The sequence below is a fragment of the Muntiacus reevesi genome, chromosome 2 (assembly GCF_963930625.1).
Source record: "Muntiacus reevesi chromosome 2, mMunRee1.1, whole genome shotgun sequence".
In the NCBI taxonomy this organism is placed as follows: Eukaryota; Metazoa; Chordata; class Mammalia; order Artiodactyla; family Cervidae; genus Muntiacus; species Muntiacus reevesi.
Genome location: NC_089250.1, coordinates 235,137,493 through 235,160,191, shown reverse-complemented (window position 1 = coordinate 235,160,191; position 22,699 = coordinate 235,137,493). Strand labels below are relative to the sequence as shown.

The following is a 22,699-nucleotide window of genomic DNA, read 5'->3' as shown; positions in this document are numbered from 1 at the left end:
GTGAATTTGAGCAAGGTATACTGGGAGGCAAAGAGTATAGCAGAAAGAGTCTGGGTCTTCAGAGACAGAAAAGTCTGGGCTGACTGCAGCTGTCCCTCAGATATGGAGCTTAGTCTGTCCTGATTTGTAAAAGAGGACGTCAGTGTCTCTATCTCAAGCAATCGAAGCCTGAAGAAGAGGAGGCTGCTGAATCCATAACTGTGGAATGAATGCAAGAGGCTTCTGTGTGGGTGAAGTGTGACGAGCGTTCAGAATACGTTGAGCACGGTCCCTGGCACGCCGGCAGGAAGGGTCAATAAACAGACCCAATCTGGAAAGTGCAGAAAGTCTTGTTTTGATGACTAGCAGCTGGGTTGGCATTCCTGTGGCTAGGACCTGGGTAAGGGACTCAGTGTCAGGGCTGAACTTTCTATTCACTCGTGTCATTAAAAAGTATTTTCACTTCATCTTTTAAGAGAAGAGATTTACTGGACTAAGGTTTGGTTGAAACACTCCCTTATTACACGGTGCACTTAAGTGATTAGATATTGGTATCAGGTTTGTTGTGGGTCTTAGCAAGATAAAAGCAAAGCCTTGAGAGTTGTTCTGTTTGCCTTGGCGTCTCCTTTCGTGGTTCAGCGTATGTCTGGCTCAGAACACCTGTACTAACCTTGGTGTTTAATTCTTTATGTACAACTTCTGCCACACAAAAGCTGAAGTGGGTCAGCGGCTGCTTTATAATGCTGTGTGTTATCGTGTACCAGAAAGTTCGTCTCTATGAAAATATTAGCAAGGATTTAAGAACTGATTACATTTGGAGGGTTTACCTGTTGTAAGGGTACTTTTTTGAATTATTTTTTTCCTGATTACCAAAGAATACATGATCATTTAGATAATTTGGAAAACTAGAAAAGCTCAAAAGAGAAAAGTCCACCAGTGTGGGTTATAACATTTCTATATAAATCCTGTAGATTATTATAGATACCACCTCCCTGGGGAGATGTAAACAAAATTCAAACCACACCAAATATTATTATACGTCATACTTTTTTTAAAATGAACGAGGGACTTCCCTGGTGGTCCAGTGGCTTTGTGCTCCCGATGGAGGGGACCCAGGTTTGATCCCTGATTAGGGAACTAGATCCCATATGCTGCAACTAGGACCTGGCACAGCCAAATAATAAATAAATAATTACTAAAACAAATAAAGAATTAATGCCTACAGTAATTCATTCATCCATTCAAGCAAACTAATTAAACACCTACTAGGTGCCAGGCCCCGTACAGAGGATGAGGGAGAGGAGCATGAAAATAAATAATCACAGTAACCTCAGATAATTAAAACACACATGAAGTACTACAGGTGCGCAGAAGAGGGAGCAGAGACAAGCCTCTGGGTTACAGAGGTGTCAGGGATGGTGACACTGCAGGAGGTGACACGTGAACTGCTACCAACAGGCAACGCGGAAGTTCACCAAATAAGGGAGGGAGAGGGTGTAACAGGAAGACCCAAAATGTAACATGCTGGGTGTGCGCTCAGTCGCTCCGTCATGTCCGACTCTTTGCGACCCCAAGGACCGGAGCCCGCCAGGCTCCTCTGTCCATGGGATTTTTCAGGCAAGAATACTGGAGTGGGTTGCCATTTCCTCCTCCAGGGGATCTTCCTGACCCAAGGATCGAACCCGAGTCTCCTGTGTCTCCTATAGGGCAGGTGGATTCTTTACCCACTGAGCCGTCAGAGGAGCCCCAGAGCTCTGAGAGGTACTGCCAAAACTCGGCGTGGGGAAAAAGATAGAAGGTGGGGAAGACAAAGCTGGAAATGCAGGAGCCAGGCAATGGACAGCCAGGGATGTGAAGCAGGAAGCCGACAGGCTCAGGTTTTATGTTTTGGTTTTTAAAAAAAAGTGTTTACTTCAGCTTAAAGGATTAAGAAAAAGGGGCAAAGAGGAAAACTATAGCAATTCAAAAAAAGACTGATCAGGTGACAGATGGTAAAGTTCTAATGACAAGGGAGATAGCACATGATGTCCTGGAAGTGAGAATACCCTGTAAGTCAGGAGCCCTGGGATTCTGGATGGGTAAAGCTCCTTCATTTCTCTCTTCTTTCCCTGGTTACTGAGAATCAACAATGTGACAACAAGCATACACTGGATGCTGGAGAAACCACGATGATGTGGCCCAGATCTTACACACCAAAAGCTAACATCCTCAGAGGAAAGAAGGGGTGAAAGGGGGATATTTTTATTTCTCAGCTTGCCCTTCTTTCTTTCTTTGGTGTTAACAGGGCTCCAATTTCCCTTTGGGGAAAACCCTCCATCTCTGACCTACCCTCCCTGCAGTTTGAGTGAGAATGGTCATACTCCAACCCTACTCCACAAGTGGGTGAGGGAATTAGGTCAGGCAGACAGAAGCATCTCAATACCCTGAACACAAGGACTAATGCAGGGAGAGAAACACGCCTCTAGCCAGGCCAACGAGCTCACACCTGGGAGAATCAGAACCAGGAAAGATGACATCACCACTTTCTCCTGAGATCCTATGGGCTTAAGACCACACACCCCCAGGGCTGTCAGAGTCCTCTTATACCATCAGGGGAATGCCTATCTAGCATGAAGTCACCAGAGAAAAACCAAACCAAGAAACAGGGAAAAAGAGTGATCCAACAACACCTTTCAAGAAACTGGATTCAGCCATGTGCTTATCCTTGACATCTAAGTTGTCAGTCAATAAATTCCCTTTTTTGCCACAATAAGTTTGTTTGCGATTTTGCCACTTGTAATTGAAAAAGTGCTGACTAATTCAGGGGAGAGACACAGCATCCTATAAGTGCAATACAGTGTGAGGGGTACAATCAAGATATTTATATGGTACAAGGAGCACAGAGGTGAATGCAAGCAATTCTCTTTGTGGTAAGGTTTAAGTTAAAGAAACTTTCACAAAGGAGGTGATGTTTCAGTGAAGTCTTGAAGAATCAGTCATCTGGCAACAGGATAAGAGGCAAAAGAAGATTCTCTGCAGAAGAAACAGAAGCAGAGGGAAGGAAGTAAGGGGAAACATGGAACGTTTGGGGAGAAAAAGACAGTCCACTATTCTAAAGCACTAAGTTCACAGCAGAAAGATTGTGCAGGAACTTATATGTTCTGGGGGTGAATCAATGGATGACCAAATCAGACCTTTAACCTCTCATTTAATCTCTCTAGACCACAGTTGCTTCGTAGGTAAAATAAAGTAGATAAAGTAAAATAAAGTAGGAAAAAAATCAATGGAAATTGACAAATGTTAAAAGACCTTACCTGCTGATAGAATTCATCGTCTTTGGGGGTCAGGTAGGGAAGCCACGTGTCTTCAAGCTCCTCAAGAAGCCTCAGTTTCTGTTTAAAAATAATAATGATTATAGGTGAGTAAATTATAAAGAGATCCAAAATATAGGACAATGTCTTATTTTTTTTTTAACTTTTTGCACTGGGCATAGCCAATTAACAAACAATGTGACAGTTTCAGGTGAAGGTGAAGGGACTCAGTCACACATATACATGTATCCACTCTCCCCCAAAACCCCCTCCCATCCAGGCTGACAATGCCTTATTTTTCTAATAAGAGAATACCCTCCAAAAGTTAGCCAATTTAAATGTATAAACTTCAGAAGGAAAAGCTAGCCAAAGTCAGTTATAAAATGTATCAACTTAATTACATGCATTTAAATTACATCGTATAAAATATTAACTTAGAAATAATTATTTTATTCACTCTCGCATTTCAGGAAGGAATTTGCTTCACTCTTTAATATCAGGATCTTTTTCGTCATTGCTAGAGTCATCTTCTGAGTCATCTAATACAGTTTTCCAGAACAAACCTTCCTATCTGTAAAAACTGCTTGAGACGGCAGTTTGTAAATCCTTACTTTCATTGAAAATATCCAACTAAGCCAAAAGGATCCAGGGTCAGGGTGTATGAATTATTTGTTCATCCTGTAAACATTTATTTGAGATCGTAATTGAGATCGTATCGTATTACTTTTTAGAAGTAATCTTTCATCTCTAGAATAATTACTAAACCTATGTTGAGCATCTTTGCCTCTTTTCTTTTCCAATTTGATAAATCTTTTCAAGTACCCACAACTAGCACTGTGTGAGGCTATTTCAAAATACCGTGTCTTCCCCAAACAGTACCAGGCAGTTCAAACAAGGTAACTAAGACAGGACCCCATATTATAACATCCTTTATAAGGAATCAAATACATCTAAGATGACACCTTTCTTATGAGGGATTTTTTTCAAAGAATATCTGAGCGTACATTCAAGAATAATGATGTATGTGTATATGTGGCACATAAATAGCATATATATATGTTTATTATATATGTATGTGTATTTATATGTATGTGTATTTATATATATGTATATATATGTATGTGGTGTTGGAGAAGACTCTTGAGAATCCCTTGGACTACAAGGAGATCCAACCAGTCCATCATAAAGGAAATTAAAGGAAATCAGTCCTGAATATTCATTGGAAGAACTGATGCTGAAGGTGAAGCTTCAATACTTTGGCCACCTGATGCAAAGAACTGACTCATTTGAAAAGACCCTGATGCTGGTAAAGATTGAAGGCGGGAGGAGAAGGGGACGACAGAGGATGAGATGGTTGGATGGCATCACCAACTTGATGGACATGAGTTTGAGCTCTGGGAGTTCGTGATGGACAGGGAAGCCTGGCGTGCTGCAGTCCATGGGGTCACAAAGAGTCAGGCACAACTGAGCAACTGAACTGAACTGAATTGATGTTTATTGATGCTTTAGGACTGTGGTGCTGGAGAAGACTCCTGAGAGTCAGTTCTTTGGAGAACAAGGAGGTCAAGCCAGTCAGTCTCAAGGGAAATTAACCCAGAATATTCGTTCGAAGGACTGATGCTGAAATGGAAACTCCAGTATTTTGATCATCTGAAGTGAACAGCTGACTCATTGGAAAAGCCCCTGATGCTGGGAAAGATTGAGAGCAGAAGGAGAAGACAGCATCAGAGGATGAGACGGCTGAAGGGCATCACCGATGCAACAAACATGAGCTTGGGCAAACGTCAGGAGATGGTGAGGAACAGAGAAGCCTGGTGTGCTGCACTCCACGAGGTCACAAAGAGTTGGACATGACTGGGTGACAGAACAACAACAACCATGTGTATACAGACACACAGACACCTAGAAATCATCTGGACGCTATAGAAACTCTCTGAAGGACAAAAAAACAGAAAAGACAGAAACAACTGAGTTTCAAATAAAACTGCAATGCAATGCATACTCAGGCCGTTATCAGCCATTGAGGCACAATTACAAGAATTAGAAAATGGTATACCTTACTCTGGGTTAATGTAGCCCTAAGTCCTAAAGCAGGACTTGGAGAACACAAACCATACTTTAGCCTCAACCCACCCCAAGGAGCACTGTCTTTACACAGGGAACAACCTGCTCAACCAGACAGAGGGCCCTGAGAATCCTCTTCCCCCATGTCTGCACAGCCTTCTCTCACTAACCCATCACAGAATGCGTGTGTGCTAAGTCGCTTCAGTCATGTCCAACTCTTTGCAACCCCAAGGACTGTACCCACCAGGCTCCTCTGTCCATGGGATTCTCCAGACAAGAATGGAGTGGGTTGCCATGCCCTTCTCCAGGGGATCTTCCTGACCCAGGGATTGAACCCACATCTCCTGTGGCTCCTGCACTGCAGGCAGATCCCTTACTGTTGAGACACCAGGGAAGCCCCAACCCATCACAGAGCAGTCCAGAGCAAACACCCTACTGGGCAGAACTCAAGTTATTTCCAGATCTTTTGTATAATTATCCAAAGTGAATAAAAAGAGAGAAACCAAAAAAAAAAAAAAAGAGGAAACAGAAAAATAGCAACCACTTGATCTAAAAAGACAAAACGGTAAATTTATTCTTATGCAAAATTCTAGCCCATCTATCTAATTAAACTTTCTGCTTTATCTAATGCTAATCTAAAAGGACTTTTTCATTTGTGATAATAAGACTGGCTTACCAATTAAAATGGGATTTCCCTGTCCATGGGATTTCCCAGGCAAGAATACTGGAGTGGGTTGCCATTTCCTTCTCCAGGAGATCTTCCTGACCCAGGGATTGAACCCGGGTCTCCCACATTGTAGGCAGACGCTTTACCGTCTGAGCCACCAGGGACAGAGGCACCTGGCGGGCTATAGTCCAAGGGGTCACAAAGAGTCGGACACGACTGAACGACTTCACTTCACTCACCAGTTAAAATGGGGCTTCCCTGATGGCTCAGTGGTAAAGAATCGGCCTGCTAACACAGGAGATGAGGGTTCAACCCTTGGCCTGGGACAATCTCTGGAGAAGGAAATGGCAACTCACTCCAGTATTCTCATCTGGGAAATCCCACGGACAGAGGAACCTGGTGGTATCACTCCATGGGGTCACAAAGAGTCAAGAAACAGCTTAGCAAGTAAATGACAACCACCACCAGTTAAGCTGTGAAGAGTCTTCCTTTATGAAAGACCTATAATACTAACACAAAAACACTGGTTTAGATAGATCACTGGTTAAGAGGTTTATCTGTTTTCTACATTAGCTGTTATTTGAGACACAGAAAGAACTAATGACATTTCCATGCCTATGCTTATACATTTATGAACCCCATCACAAACTTAATCAAAACCTATACCTCAATTTTCACTTCAAGCTGCATTTTCCTATGAATCGTTTACCAGTCCTTTCTACAGACAGAACATTTAAATGCCAAAAAAGAAAAAAAGAAAAAAGTTTTAACGTTTAAAAAATGTTCAAAAGCCTTGAATGACGGAAATGCACATGATATCTCAGATCTTGAGATGGCTCCACCTTACAAATATCACCTTAAAATCTCTTCAGGAGAACCCAAAAAGCTAATCTGTATACAGGAAGGAACCCAAGGATACAGATTCTTATTGGGAATTACATATTCCACCTTGACCAGATTAAACAGCAAGAGACCTGGCCCAAAGAAGAACAAGCACCCCTGGAGGATGAAAATCTGTTTATAATTACTGTTTATACTTGCTGATACTTCAGTTGAATTATTATAAAAACAATCACTTCTCAGCTCAGTTGAGGTCCAGTGTGTCAGACAGACATAAAACATTATGACCTGGAAGGCTGCATTGAGAGGATAAAATTCTTTTTTATGTAAAGATAGAAGTCTGTATCTGTTCATCTCAAATTCTGCCCCTCCCCTCCCTCTCCTTCTGGCAACCATAAGTTTCTTTCCTATGACTGTGAGTCTATTCTGTTTGTAAATAAGTTCACTTGGGTAATTTTTTTAAGATTCCATGTCTAAATCATAGGATGTGATATTTGTCTTTCTCTGCCTGACTTACTTCACTTGGTATTACAATTTCTAGGTCCATCCATGTTGCTGCAAATGGCATGATTTCATTCATTTAATGGCTCAGCAATATTCCCTTGTATATATGTAGCACATCTTCTTTATGCATTCCTCTGTAGATGGACACTTAGGTTGCTTTCCCGTCTTGGCTACTATAAATAGTGCTGCTCTGAACACTGGGGTGCACGTGTCCAAAAGGACAAAATGCTACAAGAATATTCCTATCATAGAGCAAGCAGAATATAAGTGGTCTTCCTCCACAAGGAATTTTAACACTGTGAGCACTGTAATATCTCTATGACAGGAGAGAACAGGTTCAAGAAACCATTCAACTTAAGGTCACATAGATGAAATCTGCTCTATACATCAACACTCACAACCTGTAATTCTACTGATTAACTAATGAGATCAATTATAAATAGCACCATTTATCAACTTAAAAAGAAGTTCTGGGCATATTTGCCTTGATGAACTCAATCAGGAATGACTATTAAACTAAGTTATAAACATCACACATTTCTTAAAAATTAACATTGCTTTAAGAAAAGGCAAAGTCACTTTAGGCAGAACAATGGAGAAACAAGCGTTCTCATACTCAGGAATGCAAAATAGCACAATCTCAATGCGCTGCAACAGACAATTCCTGTCAAAATTCAAATCTATTCCCTTTGACCCCCAAATCCTACTTCTACAGACTTTTTCTTTTTTATGGGTACCATGTTCAGAAGAATTTATGTACACCAGGTCACAATTTGCAGAACAGAGGCTTGGAAACATACTAAAAACCACTTAACTGTATACTTTGAAAGGTTGAATTTTATGGTGTGTGAATTAACTAAAAAAAAAAAAAAGATTAGAAACAATGCCAGTATATGTCCATAGAGGATAGCTAAATAAATGCTGGTACATCCACACAATGAATACAACACAACAGTCAACAAGAATGAGGCTCCCTTTAGTGAAATAAACAGCTTGCCAGGATACCTTAGGAAGTAAAAGGCAAGGGCCAAACCATCTGCTTGCATTTGTATAAAGAAACATAAAGGATATGTGACAAACGATTTAAGTGCTTCTCTCTCTGGGACAAGGGCTTCCCGGGTGGCTCAGTGGTAAAGAATCCACCTGCAATGCAGGAGATGTGCAGGAGACGTGGGTTCGATCCCTGGGTTGGGGAGATCCCCTGGAGGAGAAAATGGCAACCCACTCCAGTATTCCTCCCTGGAGAATGCCATGGACAGAGGAGCCTGGCGGGCCCCAGCCCACGGGGCCGCAGAGTCACACGCAACTGAGTGACTGAGCGAGCACGCACACGTGCTCTCAGGGACAGAGGTGGAAAACAACAGCTAGAAGGGACCACGGATAGAGCGAGACAACACGGAAGATTTCTTTCTGTATTGTTTTGATTTCTGAACTCTGCAAACATATTGCCTAGTCAACATATTTCCAATTATCAACGCAAGTATTTGTTGTTGTCATTCAGCCCCTAAGGGGTGTCCAATTCTTTGCGACCTCATGGATGCCAGGCTTCCCTGTCCTGCACTATCTCTACTATCACTTGGAGTCTGCTCAAGTATATTACCAATTAATTCTTCACGTGGAAAAAAAAAAAAAATTCTTCACGTGGAATTCAGTATAAAGATGAAGACAACGTGATTTGGGGCTTTATTTTAGAAAGTGCAGATATTTGTGATGCATGATAAAGGATTTCAGAGGGAGTCTCGTACAGTAGAGTGAAGAGGAGAAAGAAAAACAGCTCTGACAACTTCTTTGTGTCAACTGTCAAGCAGTTGGTAAACAGACACAATATTCAAATGCACTCTGGAGTGGAGGCAGAAGCGGCTCCGGTTTGACTGTCAGATCTGGCGAACGGCTGCTCCTCAGCCTGAGATACAGATAAATACACACAGCTGGGCCCTCCAGCACAAAGCTCTGCTCACAGGCATCTCTGCTGTCACCCTAGTGCTAAATGCATCGAGCAGCTCACAAATGTCACATAGAAAGCCAGAGGGAGAGCAAAGCTGGCTCTCCCACCTGCAGGAGGAGCATGTCAAGACCCTTCCATGAGGGCTACACCCATCTACCTCCACAGCTCCTGCAAGGAAGGGATAGCTAGACACGGGCCTTAGGTAAATCATGTATGCGTCTGTGCTCAGTCGCGCCCGACTGTTTGTGACCCTATGGACTGTAACCCACCACGCTCCTCTGTCCACGGGACTTCCCAGGCAAGAATCCTGGAGTGGGCGGACAGTTCTTACTCGAGGGGATTTTCTCAACCCGGGGATCAAACTCTCATCTCCTGTGTCACTTGCATTGGCAAACGGGTTCTTTACCTCTGTGTCACCTGGAAAGCCCATATCACAACTTAAAACCATAAAGGCTGGATGTCAAAAATGTTATCCCTAGTAAGATGCTGACTCACTGTGAAAAACTAACTTGTATCTGAGTTTCTATATCATATCAAATAGGCATACAGTTTGCAAATCTGACAGTAATTACATAGAAAGATTAACTAGATCATGACTCTTAATGGGAAGGTGTATCTCACCTATAAATGAAGCGTATTCTCCCACTGCTATTTCTTTGGCTTCATCAGATTATGCAAACAGTTCTTCTTTTTATACTTTTTTCATTTTCCACATAATTTTTACACTAGGAATCATTTTGTCAGGTTCAGTAAAAAATAAACTTTATCTGAGTTTTCAAGATACAATCACAAATAAAAGTTTATGAAAATTCAATATAAAAATAATCACCTAATCTTCTGAGGGTCTCAAATAATAAGTGGGAAAACTGACGGAGTGCTTCGGCAGGGCATGCGTGAGAAAGGAGAGCCTCCCTGAGGAAGACTCTTCAAAACTAATACCAGAAAGATGACTGAGAACTAGCTGAGCCAAAAGAAGTATAAATAAATATCTCATGTATCCATGTGACATGTTGGTTTTAAAAAGAAAAAGTATCTCACCAGAGCATTCAAGGGACTTCCCTGGAGGTCCAGTAAGGTTAAGACTCCAAGCTCCCAATGCAGGGGACACAGGTTCAATCCATGGTCAGGGAACTAGTTCCCGCATGCACCACGGTGCAGCCAACAGCAGAATTTGCATCCTGACTCTATCACTTCCTACATGTAGTACCACACCTGAATCAACCTCTCCAAACCTCACTTAATGTATCTATTAAAAAACCCTGTTTCACAGGGTGTGGTGAAGATTAAATAAAATTAATCATATATTAGTGCCTTTAAGAAATTATAAACTATGCAGATATTAGGCAAATAGTATTCAAGTGCAGGAAGGGTCCACAACAAAACTGGAGCATCTAAGCAGTCTGTTGGTTCTAACACCAGTACTACAAGCCTACATGTATGATTTGGGACTAGTTTCTCATCTCCCTGTGACATATAAATGAAGCGGCACATACAGAGATCTAAGAATGTCGCCAAGCACATAAAAAACCCTCAATACACTTTGGCAACCACTAGCTACCATCATTTACCCATTTCTGAAAAGGACAATTTCATTTATTACTTGTGAATTATCTACAAGCAATTCTGTGTATAACCCATCAAATGCCACAGATCAATGCCACATAAGAAATTCAGATACTTATTTTCCTGGACAAACTACAGCAGAACTGTCTAAAAACACTCCACGAAACTTTATATATACAAAATGCCTCAATTAACTACACTGGTGATAAAAATAAGAACTGCTCTGAAATTTTACAACAGATGAAAAAACAAAGCCTCATCCAGAGACACAAAGTGACTGGCAAGAAATTACACTGCTGGTCACAACTCATAATCTCATTTTCTAAGTACAAAGGTCATTTCCACTACACTATACCACACCACCCTAAGATAAGAGAAACCTGATCTTTCAAGAAATGTTCGATTTTTCACTATTACAATAAAAAAAATATATAAATGCAAACACTTTAAACAATTTTAACTAAAATCAATACTACTTTTAAAATTTAAAAGAAATGCTACTTTAAAAATTTAAAACCAATGCTTATAATCACTACTGTTGCACTCTCAAGTCCTCACTGCTTTGGTAGTTCTGCAATGCTTTCAAGAATTTTGTTTTTTAGTCACTTCTTGTCCAGTTTCTAATAACAGGAGCCTATGCTGTAGTAAACTAAAAATCTAGCCACAGTTAAAAAAAAACAAACATAAACCCCAAAGCAGGACAAATTCTCAGGAAGATTCTGCCTCAATAGTGGTACCAAGTTAGACCTGGACTGTCGTTCTGTTCCTTTATAAACAACTTAAAAGTGAGACTGAAAGGATCAAACTAGTCAAAAACTATTATGCATGGAAAGGAAGACAACACCCCAAGGCAAGGTAATATGACTGAAAAAGAAGATAAAAATCAATCAATTGGAACTGTCCCCCAAATGGGACAGATGACAGAATTATTATAGTAGACAAGTACATTAAAAATAGCAATATAACTGCAGATCATAAGTTCAAGAAGTTGGGAAAAGATTGGACATGGTTAACAGAGAAAAAGAAATCAAACTTCCATTTGTCCTGCAAAAATGAAAAAAAAAAAACTTCTCTGGACAAACAAGTGCTGAGGGAATTCATCTTCACTAGATCTGCCTTATAAGAAATGCTGAAAGGAATTCAGTAAGCTGTACGGAAAGAACACTAAGTAACACAAAAATATACAACACACTGATAACATACACGGTAAAATCCAAAATTCCAATACTGAAATATGGTGATGTGCTAATCACTTATCTCTAGGATAAAAGTGTGTTAACCACTTATCTCTCTTCAGCTCTTCTTCACTTTCTGCCATAGGGTGGTATCATCTGCATATCTGAGGTTACTGATATTGCTCCTGGAAATCTTGATGTCAGTTTGTGCTTTATCCAGCCTGGATTTCGCATGATGTACTCTGCATAAAAGTTAAATATGCAGGGTGACAATATACAGCCTTGACGTATTACTTTCCTAGTTAGGAACCAGTCTGTTGCTCCATGTCCAGTTCTAACTGTTGCTTCCTGACGTGCACACAGACTTCTCAGGAGGCAGGTAAGGTGGTCTGGTATTCCCATCTCTTTCAGAATTTTCCACACTTTGCTGTGATCTACACAGTCAAAGGCATTGGCATAATCAATACAGCAGAAATAGATGTTTTTCTGGCATTGTTTTGCTTTTTCAATGATCCAACGAATGTTGGCAATCTGACTCTGGGTTCCTCTGCCTTTTCTAAATCCAGCTTGAACATCTGGAAGTTTACAGCTCATGTACTGTTGAAGCCTGAGTTAGAAAATTTTGAGCATTACTTTGCCAGCGTGTGAGATGAGTGCAACTGTGTGGGAGCTTGAACATTCTTTGGCATTGCCTTTCTTTGGGATCAGAATGAAAACTGACCTTTTCCAGTCCTGTGGCCATGGCTGAGTTTTCCAAATTTGCTGGCATATTGAGTACAGCACTTTCACAGCATCATCTTTTAGGACTTGAAATAGCTCAACTGGAATTCCATCACTTCCACTAGCTTTGTTTGTAATGATGCTTCCAAAGGCCCATTTGACTTTGCATTCCAGGATGTCTGGCTCTGGGTGAGTGATCACACCATCGTGGTTATCTGGGTCATGATGCTCTTTTTTGTATAATTCTTCTGGGTATTCTTGCCACCTCTTCTTAATATCTTTTGCTTCTGTTAGGGCCATACCATTTCTGTCCTTTATTGTCCCCATCTTTGCATGAAATGTTCCCCTGGAAAGAACTAAGGAGCCTTAATGAAAGTGAAAAAGGAGAGTGAAAAAGCTGGCTTAAAACTCAATAGTCAAAAAACAAAGATCATGGCATCTTGTCCCATCAATTCACGGTAAATAGATGGGGAAACAATGGAAACAGAGACAGACTTTATTTTCCTGGGCTCTAAAATCATTACAGATGGTGACTGCAGCCATGAAATTAAAAGATGCTTGCTCCTTGGAAGAAAAGCCATGACCAACCTAGACAGCATATTAAAAAGCAGAGACATTACTTTGCTGACAAAGGTCCATCTAATCAAAGCTATGGTTTTTCCAGTAGTCAGGTAGGGATGTGAGAATTGGACTATAAAGAAAGCTGAGCACTGAAGAATTGATGTTTTTGAACTGTGGTGTTGAAGAACACTCTTCAGAGTCTCTTGGTCTGCAAGGAGATCAAACTAATCAACCCTAAAGGAAATCAGTCCTAAATGTTCATTGGAAGAATTGATGCTGAAGCTGAAACTCCAATACTTTGCCCACCTCATGAGAACTGACTCATTGGGAAAGACCTGGATGCTGGGAAAGATTGAAGGGGGGAGGAGAAGGTGAAGACAGAGGATGAGATGGTTAGATGGCATCATCAACTCAATGGACATGAGTTTGAGCAAGCTCCGGGAGTTGTTGATGGATAGGGAAGCCTGGCATGCTGCAGTCCATGGGGTTGCAAAGAGTTGGACATGACTGAGTGACTGAACTAAACTGAAATGAACCACTTATCTCTAGTATAAAAGTGTGCTAACCACTTATCTCTAGTATAAAGACTGAAATAGTTTAGTAAAAATATTTTTTAAACTATAGCTACAATTTATTAATGAATACACAATACATAGAAGATAAAAGCGGAGGAATTAAAGGATAAATAAAAGGAATAAAAAAATAAAATGCAACTTACCAGCATATACATTGTTACATTTATAAGATGTTTTCTGTAAGCCTCATGTTAACCATAAAGTCAAACATTATAGCTTACACACAAACATAAAGAGAGGGAATCCAAACATACTGCTACAGAAAATCATCAGTTCATAAAGAAAGTAAGAGAGGAAGAAAAGAACACGGGAATTACAAAACAACCAGAAATCAATTTAAAAGATGGTATTAGGAAATCTGTTCCTATTAATAATCACTCTAATGTAAATGAATTAAATTCTCTAAACAAAAGACACAGAATGACTGAATGGATTAAAAAAAATACACAACTTTAAGCTGTCTAGAATGGATTCACTTAAGATTTAAGAACACACACAGACTCAAAGTAATGGGATGGAAAAAGATACTCCATGTAAGTGGAATCCCAAAGAGAGCACGTGTTCTATACTTAAGATGAAACAGACTTCAACTCAAAAGATAAAAGATCACTGTACAATGATAGAGGGATCAGTTCCTGAAGAGGGTATAACAATCATGAATATATACACACCCAACACTGGAACACCTAAATATAGTTATCCCTCAGGATCCATGGGACATTGGTTCTAGAATCTCCCTCAGAAAACAAAATCAGAGTATGCCCAAGTCCAGGAGTTGACTCTTTGTACACATGGGATCCACATCCATGGCTTAAACCAACCACAGATCACAAACTCAGTACACGATCCATGCTTGGTTGAAAATGTGGACTCATGTCTTTCTTTAAATAAGGAAAATTCTCAACTCTTGGTTCTTCAGATTTTGCTTCTCCATCATGACTTTCTTTCTCTTTTTCTGGACTCTTTTTAGACTTGGTTGGAATCTCTCCATCTATTCTCCAAGTCTCCTGACTGCTTTCTCTTTTTTTCAATCTTTTATCTCTGTATGATATATTCTAAGTGAACTCCTCAGTTTAGTTCAGTTCAGTTCAGTTCAGTCGCTCAGTCATGTCCAACTCCTTGTGACCCCATGAATCGCAGCACGCCAGGTTTCCCTGTCCATCACCAACTCCCGGAGTTGACTCAAACTCATGTCCATTGAGTTGGTGATGCCATCCAGCCATCTCATCCTCTGTCGTCCCCTTCTCCTCCTGCCCCCAATCCCTCCCAGCATCAGGGTCTTTTCCAATGAGTCAACACTTCGCATGAGGTGGCCAAAGTATTGGAGTTTCAGCTTCAGTATCAGTCCTTCCAATGAACACCCAGGATTGATTTCCTTTAGGATGGACTGGTTGGATCTCCTTGCAGTCCAAGGGTCTCTCAAGGGTCTTCTCCAACACCACAGTTCAAAAGCACTCCTCAGTACTCTCTTCCAAGTCATCAGTTGTCTTTCCAGCTGTGTCTGGGCTAAAGTTAATCCCATCTATTAAGTTTATTACATCTATGACTACACTTTTCATTTTCGAAATCTGTACCTGGCTCTTTTTTATGTAAAGTTGCTCCTGTTCCATTTTTGGATATTTGGGTGCATTTTTAGATCTCCATCAGTATGATGCCTTTCCTTATTCTTTTGAATTTCTTGAACATGATTATTTCAGTCTTTCACTGACTTTTCTATAAAATTAATCTCATCTGAACTGAATTTTTATTCACATTGTTTATTCTATTTGTGCTTTCCTTAAGTATTTCAGTATTTTGTTTTGAAGACTAATTTTGAGTGGGTGGCTTTTTGTCTTTCCTTTTTTCCTCCCTCCTCTCACTTTCCACATGTGCTCACCTTTCCCTCCATAATGGTTCAGCAGTTCCCTCCACAAGGATCCTATACCACCAGTCCAGGACTAAGCCTCACACAGTGGTGATTTGGAGCATGACCTTCTCTCCGCTGTCACTCGAAAATCAATCAGTCTGATTCAATTTCTACTCTTAAAGGTTTAGTGATCTTCTCCTGCCCCTCAAAACCCATAGCTCCATAGAGCTATGTTCCTGACAAGGCAATCTTTTTTCAGTCTTCTTTTGTGAAAGGTGTAACTTCACCTCCATCCTTGGCTTCACACAGTAAGCCTAGTTCTGGTCCCCTCTCAAGTGGTAAACCTTGGTCCCTGTGATCCATAGGACCTAAACTCACTTTTTGTTTCCATACCAGAAGCCCTTGCAGGGCCATAGTTTCAATCCAGCTTATCCCTTTCTGTTTTGCTGTCTTTCTGGCCAACAACATCTTCTCTGTAAGCCCAGCTATGACTCTTTTATTACTTTCTTTTCTTTTAACCTGTTATCTGTCATTGACATGTGTTTGGAGAAGAAGGCAAACACAAACTGTGAGCTTAACTGTAGCATATAACACAAAGGCACAGATGATTTCTTTATGATAAAAATCCTTAGTAGGAGATTCACTAGGTCAAAAGGCTCCTTTAAAGCCTGTTGATTCAGATTGTGAAACTGCCCTCCAGAAAAATGATATCTATTTCAACCCATCAATAGATAGTAACCATTTCTTCATATACTCAAATGCCAGTTATTATCAAACTTTTACATCTTAAGCTAGTTGACAAATGAAAAAACAAGTTCATACTAATCTATATTTCTTTGATTGTTATTCAGGTGGAGTAACTTTTCATGTTAATTGCCATTTGCAGTAGCTCTTCTGTGAATCGCTTGCTCATGTCTTTTCTCTATTTTTTTCCTTTGCTGTTCTATATCTAAGAATCTATACTTTGTGTCCATATAAAGACAATGAATCTGGGTCTTATGCAAGTTGATTAGTTAGAATTCATTTCTCCTTCATTCTTTTATGATATGCACCTTTCTAACAAATTACTTAGTTACTAATGGAGTTCACCTCTCTTGCATCAAGCTATAAAGCTACATTTTCCAGCACTTTTTAAATATCCTCCCTAAGAGAGCTCTTTTCCTTACATGTCATACTTTCTCAAGTACTCCACAAAGTTAGCATTCCTTGACCTCATAAATTATCTTTCAGGGAAATTTTTTTTAAATAAGCAAAATGACATGTACAAAATATATACTTTAGCTCTTCAGATAATAATTTGAATAGCAAGACCTGTTTACCTCACCAACTTGATCTTAAGTTCCCACCCATGATCATTAATTTTAAGAATGTAGTCCAAGTTTTAAAAGATAAGAAAGTTTCCTGAAGAGAAAAATTTCTATGGTAAAAAGCAGCTAAACAGGATCTAAAAAGAAATAAAAGTCAAGTAACTTCCCTGGTGGTCCAGTGGTTAAGACTCTGTGCTTCCATTGCAGGGGTCCTGGGTTCGATCCCTGGTCAGGGAATTATACCCTATATGTCGCAACAAAGAAATCTGCATGCTGCAACCAAGATCAAAGATTCCATGTGTCACAAGTAAGACTCCGTGAAGTCAAATAAGCAAAAATAAAGAAAAAGAGAAAAAAATAAAGAAAGCGAAAAAATAAGCTGAGAAATGTACTGAAAGTTTGGGGGAAGCGCAGTTTACACATGTGAAGGATATAATATTAATATCAAAGTAATAAATTTCTTTAGTAAAATGTTGGGTTCTTCGTTCAGGGATGATAACTCAGAAGTCTAATGTCTTTTGACTTCCTTTGGAGTAGCTGCCTTATAATTTCCTTGAGCCACTTCCAAGTATTCTACTGAAAACAGAGATAATCACTTACCCAAGATTCTTCTCCACAATCAAAATACTGCCTTTAATTTTGTAAGTGAATACAAGAGCAAGGGCAATACCCTTACAAACCATGAGAGAGATAACAGATTAACTAAAAGTCTTTCATGGCCACTGTACCTACATTCTAGCTCCAAAGACCTAATAATGGACTGCTTACATTTTCAAGCAGAAAAAAACACTCCTCTTGGCCACACTTGTTTGTATGAAAAAAGCAAATTCTCTCAATCATGGTTCAATCTTCAGGGAACTTTCTACCTGGAAATTTGATACCTGAGTTGTCTACTCCAAGGTCAGAGCACAGAGCTCTGCGAGATGTCACCTTGTGTCTTGCCCAGCTTAGCACTGGTCTGATCAAACTAAGCACTTTCCCGCAAGCAGCCCAATTGTAAATAATTACACTTGAGACCAGTAGGATTTCTGACTTCTTTGTCATTTTGCAAAGCTTTAACCATTACACCATGATCAAACAACCTGCCATGGGAAAGCAGAACGCACATGGTGTTGCAGTAAAAACATCAGGAAGTGACCTCAGCGACTGTCCATTTAATGATTCTTAGCTCTCCACTGTCCCTCTCTGCAGTTTCCACAGCAAGTGCTGCATAATCAAACATTAAACACTTCCCCTTGTGTAGCCACAACTGAATTATGCAAGACATGATATATTACTTCAACAACAACAACAATAGAAATCCCTCAGCTGCTGACACAGCCATAGCAACTAATAGTTTCTGCCTAGCAGTGATGAAAAGTTTAAAGGAAATAAAACTGCCTAAAAGAATAAGTTATTTAATAACTATTTTAGAGGTCTATAATACAAAGTAGATGTTTCTTTTTGTTTTCATTTATCCATTCCCAGGATTCCAGAAAGTCAATACACACTCTTCATTATCAAAATTTCTTGATAGAGGTATTGAGCAAAACCCTATAACTTCATCCACACACATTTAATTTTATTTCAATATGTGCATTTTATGTTCACAAGTTTCCTTTTCCAATTATATCACACATGAAAAATTACCACTGCTGGCTTGTCTTGATAAAAAGTAAATAATAATTCTAATAAAGTTATTCCTCTTCTGCAAATATGCTAAGGCTTGCAACCTAACCTAACCATCACATGTGTTAATTTCATTGTGCTGTAAAATATAAAACTTCAACCTGAGATACAATAAGCAGAGGAACGGGATTCCCTGGCAGCTCAGCGGTAGAGAACACGCCTGCCAATGCAGGAGACATGGGTTCGATCCCTGGGTCAGGAAGATTCCCTGGAGAAGGAAATTGAAACCCACTCCCATGTTCTTCTCTGGGAAATCCCACAGACAGAGGAGGCTGGTGGGCCACAGTCCATGGGGTGGCACCGAGTCGGACATGACTCGGTAACTAAACAACAAACAAAGAAGAGGACTAGTCTTTCTACTCACTTATCCCAATTTTAACTTCAGACACGCAGATATTTAAGTATCCTCTAAACACAAGGTAAAATGAAAGGAGGCACAGCCTAAAATGATTGTTAAAAACATAGACTCTAGGCTTTATTGGGTCAAATCTCACCTCCCCCCCAATCCATTAATAGCTGTGTGATCTTGAGTAAGTTACTTAACCTCTCTGTGCCTCAGTTGCTCCATCTATAAAACAGACATAATAACCATGCCTACCTCAAAGATGTTATGAAAATTAAATTAAGTGGGCTATTATTTGTAAAGAAACAAACATGCGTGCAATTCCTTTTACAAAGCAAACAGTATATAAATGTGTTTAGTATATAAATACTAATAAACACTAATAAAATGTTTGATACATTTTTAATTATACATGTTAATAAAAGTTTAAAATGGACCAACAATTTTGCCTGTCCTCAAGGTCCCGCTCCTTCCTGTCTGCCTCGGCGTCATGTGCCAATCATCACAGTTCCATTTTACATCATCAAGCAACCTCTTTCTCTTCCCATGTCTCTTCTCTTGATCATTTGTGTTTATTTTATCTCAGGCTTAAAAAAAAAAAACAAAAACCTGCCATCTTAAGAAAGTGTTAATTAACTAGCTAATTAATTAATTAAACCCTTTCTTGGCTTTTCCTACTTCCCACTCCGGCTACCATCCCAATGCATTCTTCCTTTCTACATCTTTCAAGATGTTCTACCAAACCTCATGAAAAACCATTTAAGATAAAAGACACGAGCTCTCACTGTCTCGTTTTTGCCCTAACCCCCATTTTGACCTGGCTTCTATAACTGTCATTCTAGTAAAAGGATTCTTCCCAAGATCAGTGACCAACATCATTTGCTGAAACGCAGCATCATCCTCTCGGTCGTTTGTGAAGCACTGGGCATAGTGAGGTACCTGCATCCCTTTCTCAAAATCCTCTCTTCCACTGGTTTCTGTAACATCCGTCCCTTTTATTCCTATACCCTCTGCTCCCTCCTTCTCAGTCCCTGCTTCAGGTCTTTGTTCCTCTGTCCTGAATAGCAGACATTCCCTACCCTTCTTCTTCTTCTTCTCCCTTGACAAAACATTCTTCCTTTAGGCAATCTCATCTAACACTCAAATCCGTATCTCTAACCCAAAGTGAAAGTGTTAGCCACTCAGTCGTGTCTCTCTCTGCGACCCCGTGGATCACTGTGGCCCGCCAGGCTCCTCTGTCCATGGGATTCCCCAGGCAAGAACACTGGAGCGGGCTGCCATGCCCTTCTCCGAGGATCTTCCCGACTCAGGGATGGAACCTGGGTCTCCAGCACTGTGGGCAGATTCTTCACCATCTGAGCCACCAGGGAAGCTCTCTCTAACCCAAATCTACACCTCGACTTCTCCAGAATATTACAACAGGAAAGTCCCCACTAACACCCTGTTTTCCTTTCCTAACTTCCTGGAGTCCATTTCTCCTGTTTCTCATCTTAACGTCAGCACCAGACTGAAAATGTTGGAGTTCTGTTTCCTTGCTTCTTTTCACTTCACTCATGGTATAATAGGCACTTGTACCTATGCTAACTCTTAATCATTACAAAAATCTTATGAGGATGAAGCAGATACCATTTCCCCCATTTTAAAGAAGTGAAAACCGAGACTTGGATAAAATACCTGGTTCAAGATCTCAAAGCTAGTAAAAGTCAAAGAAGGAGTTTGAATTCACATGTTTTATCTACTAAACCCAAGCTGCAAGATACACTACATTGGGGATATTTAAACTTACAAATGCACATTCTAACCATCGCCTCTACTGAGAGCCAGGGCGCAAGGAGACAGTAGGGATCATGACAGATCTATCAAGGACAGATGTTCCTGCCAGCATGGATCCCAACCCATGGTACAAGTATCCGACTATTAAACAAGCAAACTATAATCAAAGGCAGGAAGTCCTACGATACACAAAGCAAAGACTGTAGCACCTAACAAATAACATAGGATACGGAGCTCCAGGGGAAGGCTTTCCAGGACCGAAACACTAGTCGGTGTTAGCCAAGCAGAGAGAAAGGTGGTCAAAAGTGTCCCAGAGATAAGGGCTATTACCAAAAAAACAAACAAGAAATAATAACAAGCACTGGCATGAGTGCAGAGCAACTGAAACTCCTGTATGCTGTTGGTGGGAATGTAAAATAGTGCAGGTTGTGACATGAAACAGTTTGGCCACTTCTCAAAAAATTAAAAATTCAATAACTATATTATCTAGTAATTGCATTTCTGTGTATACACCCAGAAGAATTGAAACATGGGTCTCAAAGGCATATGTGTACACTCATCTTCAGAGCATAATATTCACAACAGCCAAAAGAAGGAAGAAACCCACGTGTCCATCAACAGATGCTGCTGCTTAGTTGCTTGGTCGTGTCTGACTCTTTGCGACCCTATGGACTGTAGCCCATCAGGCTCCTCTGTCCTCGGAGTTCTCCAGGCAAGAATACTGGAGTGGGTAGCCATGCCCTCACCCAGGGGATCTTCCCAACCCAGGGATCGAACACAGGTCTCCTGCACTGCAGGCAGATTCTCTGACTAAGCCACCAGAAAAACCCAGGAATATTGGAATAGGTAGCCTATCCCTTCTCCAGGAGATCTTCCCGACCCAGGAATAGAACTGGGGTCTCCTACACTGCAGGCTGAGCTACCAGGGAAGCCCAACAGATGAATGGATAAACAAAATGTAGTATATTCATACAACAGAATCTTATTTATCCTTCAAAAAGGTAGGAAATTTTGATACTTACTATAACATGAATGAACAGAGTGTGTGAAGGTCAGAAAGAAGGAAAAAAAGAACATGGAGAATCTGAAGAAATCAAAAAGTTCAAGAAGGCTGGGGGAAAAACAAAAACACACATTTGCAGTTGACATGATTTCTAAACTAGATATGATCTTAAGCATCTGAGGCCACATACTATCCTCCAAATATAGCAATCATGTTTGAGTTTTTGGCATCCGGGAGTCAGAACAGAAAAAAAAAAATTGTTAGCAATTGCCTAATCAGAAATGAGGGTCTTCTTGAGCTTCAAAGTTAGGAAACTTTCATAAAATTCCAAGAGTGCTATAAAGTTTTTCTAGGCTGAGCGTACAGAGGTATCCTACATGAAGTCTAAACCACAAAGAGTCTTAGGGCTTCATCACAGCTCTCTGAAAAGATAAGTAGTACTTGTTGCTTTTGGAGAACAACCTCGCTCAGGAGGGGAGAAAAAAATGCTTCTGCTTCTGCCTAAATAGTCAATCTTGAGCTTATGTTACAGATCATTACAGCTCTGCCTGCGAGTAGAATTATACACAGGGTTATGCCAATGGTTCCATTTTCAGGGTATCTCTCTCATCCATAAAATTTAATTCAGGCAAAAAGCTGGCACACAAAGTCCTGGCTCAGAGAACACCTTTGTTTATATATTATGTAAATTAGCATATACATGTTCATTTATTTGCATGCATATGAATAAGCACACACACATGAAACACAGGTAATAGTGAAAAATTTTAGAAGTGCACAGCTCTAACAGATTTTAAGACGCTTTCATCACAGTGATATATTATAGCTTTTAAAATGTACTGCAGTCTTAGACTAAAATATTTCCAAAATGAAATG

The 22,699-nt window shown here is 40.2% G+C and overlaps 1 protein-coding gene and 1 non-coding gene across 2 annotated transcripts in view; one reads left to right on the top strand and one right to left on the bottom strand.

Annotated features, from left to right (window-relative positions):
* FTO (FTO alpha-ketoglutarate dependent dioxygenase) overlaps window positions 1-22,699 on the bottom strand; it is a 417,069-nt gene that overhangs the window by 306,445 nt on the left and 87,925 nt on the right. Inside the window, exon 2 of the mRNA XM_065925350.1 lies at window positions 3,273-3,350. Coding sequence (XP_065781422.1) covers window positions 3,273-3,350 — 78 coding nt within the window. The remainder of the gene's footprint in view (window positions 1-3,272; window positions 3,351-22,699) is intronic.
* On the top strand, window positions 17,201-17,273 carry TRNAG-UCC (transfer RNA glycine (anticodon UCC)). Its single transcript has one exon. It is a non-coding gene; the product is annotated as a tRNA-Gly (tRNA).